Genomic DNA, 7,874 nt, shown 5'->3' with positions numbered 1-7,874 from the left:
GGAGTGATTTGCTCAAATCTCTTAAAACTTATGATGAAAATACCGTCGTCAAGAATATCATTGTTGAAGATTTCGTAGCCGGATAATCTAAGGATGGAGATTCCGGTGAAGATTTCGTCGTCGGAGACAAAATATGATGAAGATCTCGTCGTTGGAATGCATCTCAAGTGATCTTAAAACCCATAGTAACCAAGAACGACCATTAAAGTCGAGATAAACCTCTCTAGTAGAGGAGATAAAACCACCACAAAAGTGCAAAAAACTTGTCAAATGATAAGAAAGAAACATGGATAAACCTAGCTATAACAAAGATCTAGTGAAAAGCAAGGAAAGGAAGTAAAAATCCCGTTCAGATCCGGCCCAAAACGGACCAAAACGGGCCGGATCTGAGCAGGTGATGTTTTCGGTGGGGAGCTTTTTTTTTTCTCTGTGCTGGAAAAAGAGAGGTTTTTCTAAAGGAGATGGTGCTATATAAAATTTATTATTATGATTCCCAAATCAATATCCACAATTTAAAACTAGGTTTTTCTTCTAGCCGCAAGGACTAGGATATTCCTAAGAGGAAATCCACACTAGAGTTTTGCCGAAGGTATAGTATCTGAGGGATGAGATATATTTGGTTCTCAAGTTTAGGAATTTCACAACACATTATAAGATGTTGATTGGGATCGTATTCGATGTTGATTGGGATCGATCCTAAACATCCTGTAACTGCCGTACACATTATAAGAACTTGTTGATATATACCCTGTTATGCTTGTTGATACTATTACTTTGGGATCGATTAACTCTAGAACTGAGACAACTGTTATTGTCCAGATATGGGACAATGAGTCTGGACCTCTATTCCACGATTTATAAAGGGGATATCAGTCCTACTAAGTGCTAAAACCATTTCATCGATCCAACGGTTAGGATCGGTGGGATCCTTTCGTTCTATACGAAACGGTATCAGCACTTAGTAGAACTGGTATCTCCTTTATAAATCATGCTTTATTCATTCCCCGCTTCACCCCACTACTAATCTCAATGCTAGAATCATTCCCCTCTCAACCATTAAGATGCATATATGGTTGATATGATATCGATGCTGGCTCCAGATTTTGACATACACAACATTTTTATCGTCCATTCAATCCTTGTGCGAAACTTTATGACTACAAAATAATACTACACAACCTGCAGTCTAGCCTAACCGCTTGGGGATTGAAACAAGAGCTTTTTTCATTTTGTTCCATATCCACTGCAACATCTCATACTCTGTATTCTCATGCAATGAAATGGTCTTCCCGAAACAAAATTCAGTCTGTCACAGCAAGTTTGCAGCCACTTCGGCGATAGGCTTGAATACGATTCTGTTAATATTCCGTTTCTTTGCAAATAAACTTCACTATAAATCATACCTTCAAATATACTGTTACCTTCAAACATACTTTTAGGTACAGTTTAATATGAAAAAGTAGTAACAATTGAAGATTAACAAGAATACTTGTTACAGACTATATATATTGCAATACAAGCCTAAATCCAAAATGAAAAAAGATTAGATATGAAGCTGAGAAGCTTCGATTTTTTCGCTATATATGCCTCTAATAGTACTAGTAGTGGTATTGGGGTTAACTGAGAATATCCATGTTATCAAGGGAACTCAAACTTCCCGAGCCCACCCTGAATACCAGAAGGAGGGCTAATGTAAACCCACAGCAGTGAAATAATGATCGAAAGCAATCCAGACCAAACAAATACTATGGTAGGAATCTTCCCTCTTCGTCCCATCAATCCCTTGGCAAATGGGTATAAATGACTCAATACCCAGAAACTGAAAAACACGCCTCCAAGAAGCTTGCTCCATTGTGGGTATGGACTGTACATTGTCCTTGCCACTCCAACAGCAATTGCAATCATGTTCAGCATCATAATTGTGATTGGGGGAACCATCAAGTAACTCCACCTAACTACATACAGCTCAGCAAACTCATCATCTCCGTCTTCAGGCGTGGAGGATTTTGATGTCAATGTAAATGAGATATCAACACCAGCTATTACTTTCAATAGCCCTTGTAAGACAGCAGCCGGGTGGGCACTCGTACCACCAATCAACCAGAACTGTTCATTTCGCCACCATTCCTCTAGTGTGATACCAGACCATTTGATCTCAAGGATGGCAAGCAAGCATAGAGTAACTGTAATGATCAACAAGAACAGAAGGAAGGTCACACTGAGGGACTGCACTATGAACTGACCTGTGAAAAGAGAAACTGCAGGTAGGATGCAGTAAATGATAAGGAAGCCTGATGTAAAAGGGTACATTCCGACATTGAAGTATGCAATCCTCTGCAGAAATTTCATTCTACGACTTGCAAAGAGTGCATTATTTCGGGAGAAAAAGATCTCAACAGAACCAGTAGCCCATCTCAGTACTTGATGGAGTCGGTCAGTTAGGTTGATTGGAGCTGACCCGCGGAAGGCATCCCTTTTGGTAACACAGTATACTGATCTCCATCCTCTGTTATGCATCCTATAGCCCGTAACAACATCTTCCGTAACTGAGCCATATATCCAACCTACTCTTCGACCCCATTCTGTCCTGTCTTCGTAGAAGCAAGATATGACACTAATGGCCTCTGCAACTGTTGCAGCATCTAATGGCTCACGAGGCACTGCAAGCGAACCAGCTAGCCTACCTTGTTTACCCCTTCCTAGAAGTTCTTCAATCAGCCTTCCTCCATATTCTGCAACTGGGATAGTGGCCACTAGACTAGTAGAGTTCCCAAACCTCCTAGGAAGAAGTTGAGATTCAATTTCTGCATCATCATCAACCTCATTATGTTCTCCATTAATTGCCACAACTGTTTCATTCTCCCTCTTCGCTTTCTTGGAATTTCTGAGAAACAATTTAATTTTCCTTGAACCAAGCCATCCATGGTGTTCTGTAGCCCTAGGAGGACTGAAACCATACAGAGCGATTCTTCGAAAAATGCAGCCCGTTCCGACATACATTGGACCCTGCAACCCATCCAGTGCTCTCATGCTCACATCAAAGAAAACTGTGTTGTGGTTTGCGTATCTATCACTAGGATCAACACCTTCAAATCTTTGAGGAAATTGAACGTAGCAAATTCTATCACCACCCCTATCTAACATGAAGCACATTCCTTCTCTTAGAGCCAAAGAGTTGTAGATATAGTGATCGCAGTCTAGGTTGAGAATAAATGGACCATTAGACATGATTGCACTGGTTCGAACTAGAGCATTCATGGCCCCAGCTTTTTTGTTATGATCATAACCTGGTCTTTTCTCTCTAGATACATACACCAACATTGGCAACCTGATATCAACATCCACTGTGTTGATTAAGTTCTCTTCATCTGCTTCACAACCCATTACTGGTTCAGAATTTGGTGGTGCTAGCATTGCCTACAGAGAAAAGGAACAACTTAGAAATCCGAGTATCTATGACATCAAATCATACTGAATGATGAAACAAATTAACTAACAGAAAACTACAAGTGGTACTATACCTGAATTATACCGGCATGATCCCCTCTCGAGTGATCTGTCTCAGCAGAAGGCCATGTACCTGGCCAATGCGATCCATCTGACATCCATGTAGCCTTTGGAACCTTGATAGGATCAGAAAGATTATCACCCAATTCCACCTGTTTCTTCTTTGCTCTTAGCTCTTCTTGAGTGTTATAAGCATCTGATCGTCTCCTTATCGACTCAGGCAACGAATTAACCCTTACTTTAAATTCATCGTACTCTCTCTTCACTTGTCTCCTTTCTCTAACAAAATCAAGCCGAACTTTGTTCTTTAGAAAATCTCGCTTCTGTCCAAAGTAGGCCTCTGGATTTCTTGGCTCTATCTTGTGTTTTCTGCAAAAAGGAACCCATATTCTAGCAAAACTTGCAGTTTCAGCTAGAGCTTCAAATGTTAGAAGTGCTCCTCCATCATCAGATAGATAACAAGCAATTTTCTCCACCGGATACTCAACAGCCAAAATTGAAAGAATGGTGTTGGCAGTGACTAAAGGAGGCTCCTTCTCTGGGTCAGCTGTAGAAACGAAAACATCTATACCAGGAAGATCCGATCTTCCCTTCGGGTTGCTTAAACTCGGGGATTCAAAACGATCTTTTAGTACATTGAGATCAGTAACTCTGTTGACAGGGCAGAGTTTTGGAAGCTGATCAAGAAGCCATGATAGTGCAAACCAAAGTTCACAAGTAATTGACATTCCCCATAACCACATAGCCTCATGGTTAGGATGTTTAATTCTCCATGTAAGGAAGAACCCTAGTGCAATGAAACGGACAAGCATAAGCAACCTGTAGTACAAGCAAAAAAGATGTTACTACACATACAATAGCAAGCTTCAACTTCTCCTTCACTGGCAACTACCAAATTAACCAAAAATAAGTAAAGTGGAGACAAATCAGCTATCACAGGAAAACATTATACGTTTTCTAATAGCAATATATTGTGCTAAGCTATTGTATAAAGTAGACAATGAGTTACACTCTATCAGTACCTAATACCTACTAAGCTAGCCAATCTTGATGAACTAAACGAACTAAATCAGTACATGCAGGGACATATTATCCATTGTATATTGAACATATTCTACTCAAATAATCAAGATCACATAATACAGATGATAATTAAACTTCACGGGCTTGATAATTAACAAAAAGAACAGTACCAAAGGGAGAAATTACCTGTAAGGACTGATAATGGCAGCAGAAACCCCAACTTTCCTAGTTAAAGGACGGCTACTTTTTTCTCTGAAAGGATACTCAAACTCGTTCACTGTTGATCCATTAACATACCCATCTTTAGGCCAAACAGCATTACCATATCCATAAGTCCCTTTGGTCTCAAAAAGCCATCTGCTATGATCAAACTCGGTATTTTGTGGAGCTTTAAACGATCTCACAATTGAAAACCTATTATCAGTTTTAAAATCTTTCACAGAACGTAAAGGACGAGGTTCATCATCTTCCTGTTCAGAACCTGAATCAGTTTCTTCATCTTCATAACCAACTTCTCTGTATGGTTCTTTACAACCAGGACACTGTCCTTTACCACTATCAAGACATTCCACATAACATTCTTTACAAATCTTGAAACCACATTCACATGGAATCTTTGAATCTCTTTGAATAGCTTTCCCATCACAACCATTCATTCTACAAATCGTGCCTTGTAAGGTTTTAACCACCGCTTCAGAATCATCAACTGAAGTATCAATTACGTGACTTCTAGTAACAGAATTAAACCCGCCTGTAAACAAAGTACTGGAGATAAAACCTCTCTCACGCTTTTCATCAAATACTTTCCGTTCTTCCTGTGGGAAACTAGTTTGATAAGAAGATAAACCGATTTGATGATCTGGGGTTGGTGGAATATGAACTGTATAACTAACAAATTCAGAACCGGATTCTTCTTGAATCTCATCTTTAGTTACAGAATTCGAATATCTTCCACCACTTGATGTTCTGTTTCCTCCTCTGTTATTACTAAGTGGAGAATTTTGATTGTTAGACAAAGAAACACGTCTAATTGGACTTGTTAACCCTAAATTTCGAAACCCATTAACTTTACCCTCTGAAGAAACTGTAATCTTCACCGGAGATGAAGAAGAAGAAGTAGCCATTTGAACCATGTTTTTTCTGTAATTTTTGCTAAAAAGAACTCAAAAGAAAGATTACAGTAAAGGAGAGAGAGAGAAGAGAGATGAAGAAAATATGAGTAGTTTAATATGAAATTATAAGATCCTGATGGAAGAAGATGATTTTAAGATGATTGTTGGGGAAAATAATAAAGAAGTGAAGTCAAAATAGAGACCTGCAACGGTCAGATTTGAAATTTTGAATTAGATCATTTTGGGAGTACGTGAAGAAAAAAGTAATAAAATACTGAGAAAGAAAGCTTGAATTTGTAACGGTCGAAAAATCTTGATGTGATTGTGAAAATTTGAAATTTGGATCGGGGGTACGTTCTTTATAGGTGCCCGTTGGATGAGATAGATAAAGTTTTCTGGAAAAGGACAAAAGTAAGAGCCTTTTATGGGAGAAGGATACGAATGCAGTTTGAATTATCTTATCTTACATGATGGTGAAAACATCTTGTTGAGGAGAACTACGTGGGAATATACTACAATCGGCATTTTTCTTTACGGCAACTAGGAAAAAGATACACGCGCGACGCGAGTACCTGGTACGTTTCAAATATAAATTTTAATTCGACAAATGTTCAAATTATTGAAACTGCACATGGAATGCGCTTATAACTTGAACATACTGCGCAATTTGGTGCGGTGAACTTAATTTTTTTAATATAAAAAGAACACACATGTCGAGTTTTAAGCGTCTGATCATCTAACATTAAAACCTTTAACACCCTAAGTCATGTGAGCTCCCACATTGAATGGTGAGAAAACCTTCTCTTAAAACAAAACGGTGAGAGGAACCCTTCTCTCACGAATGAGCTTTGGGCATTGGTAAACCTGGAGAAGACACTTGGCGGAACTCTATTGGTCTTAACATTTAAATCTGGATGACACTCTGTTTACACAAAACACTTAACCGGTCGTGAGCAACTCTGTTAAGAGAAACGGGGGTATATAACACTTACGTGACAAACCAAAACCTAAGTATTAAACCTCTTACCGTAGTTTTCTTCTGCAACAAACCTATATTGCTTTTCTGCAGCGACAAATCGTGGGTCTTCATTAGCAGACCTATATGGAATTCAGAAACAAACCATGGATCTTCATCATCAAATACCATACTTCAATAAGCAAGTCACCAGGCTAGCTAGGAGGCTACGGCTTTCTCTTTTGTTGCAAAAGCCATTTTATATCCAGTTGTGATCTAAGAGGCTGCAACACAGTGTTGAAATTGACAATAGAAACTATACCATCAATAAGGATTATGAATCAATTCTTAAACCTATAAGAAGAACACAGAAAAAACAAAACACTATGAGTATAAGCCAAGGAGCAATTAATGCTGCTATTAGGATAGCAAATGTTGTTGACCATGGTTTAGATAATTTCTTTTTATTTTCTAACACACCAATTCTTCATGGTGTGGATTCTGCTAAATTTTTTTAATGTTCATTCTGTTACAACATGCATCAAAAGGGAAGCCAGTAAGATTATGCTCGTTATTTTACAACAAAAAACATTTTACCAAAAATTACAACGTATAATAAGGGCTGCCAGAAGATGTTTTGTGGATGAAGCAAATAAAACAGACGGTGAGAATATGAGGATTGCGTCAAGGTTTCTCAAGTCATGAATAGTTGTCAATTTCTTATCCTCGAATTGTTAAGCTTTGCAACTGAATATTTTCTTATCAAAAATAGATAATCGATCGTGAACCGTGAAAACTTTTTCAAAGTCTTTTAGGGTTTGGATGCCCGGTGCTCTATTTATACTCATTTGTGATCAAAATGTCCTTCACTCTTTTTTCCTTGAAAGATACAGTATCGTGGCTCCTGTAACTAGAGGTATCACAAAAAGACATGCAGTAGAAGCAGTTAATTAATATCTATGTGAAGGAATCCAATCCTCAAGGAAGAAAAATGAGAAGTCTACAAATGATGAAAAAGGTTCTTCCTCTAACTGTCTTTTGTCTATTTGTCAGAATGATAATAAGTTTAGGGATATGGTGAAGGATTTTATCAACAAAAGAAATGATTTAAAATCTCAATTCATTTTGTCCTTAGAAAAGATTGCTCATTATGAACAGATGTTGTCTCTAACAAATATCACCTTGTGTGAACTAAAAAGAGAACTTAGTGAGTTAACTGACATTTCTGAAGATCTGGAAGAATTGAATAATCCATTCAATGGGTTTTTCAATAATGA

At 38.1% G+C, this 7,874-nt stretch overlaps 1 protein-coding gene across 1 annotated transcript; it reads right to left on the bottom strand.

Moving 5' to 3' along the window:
- Positions 1–1,452: 1,452 nt before the first annotated feature.
- On the bottom strand, positions 1,453–5,818 carry LOC113358170 (cellulose synthase-like protein D5). Its single transcript, XM_026601699.1, has 3 exons — positions 4,717–5,818; positions 3,522–4,326; positions 1,453–3,417 (listed from the first exon to the last, which is right to left on the bottom strand). The coding sequence occupies exons 1-3, from the start codon at positions 5,661–5,663 to the stop codon at positions 1,639–1,641; spliced, it is 3,531 nt and encodes a 1,176-aa protein (XP_026457484.1). The 5' UTR covers positions 5,664–5,818; the 3' UTR covers positions 1,453–1,638.
- Positions 5,819–7,874: the final 2,056 nt, after the last annotated feature.

Source organism: Papaver somniferum, chromosome 3 (genome assembly GCF_003573695.1).
Source record: "Papaver somniferum cultivar HN1 chromosome 3, ASM357369v1, whole genome shotgun sequence".
NCBI lineage: Eukaryota > Viridiplantae > Streptophyta > Magnoliopsida > Ranunculales > Papaveraceae > Papaver > Papaver somniferum.
Note: the sequence above shows the minus strand (reverse complement) of the source record. Positions and strands in the feature narration are given on the sequence as shown.

Coding starts and splice junctions, on each gene's coding strand:
- LOC113358170 (XM_026601699.1), bottom strand. CDS start 5,663: ATGGTTCAAATGGCTACTTCTTCTTCTTCATCTCCGGTGAAGATTACA. Junction 4,327..4,716: donor GCCATTATCAGTCCTTACAG/GTAATTTCTCCC, acceptor CTTGTACTACAG/GTTGCTTATGCTTGTCCGTT. Junction 3,418..3,521: donor ATCATGCCGGTATAATTCAG/GTATAGTACCAC, acceptor TTTTCTCTGTAG/GCAATGCTAGCACCACCAAA.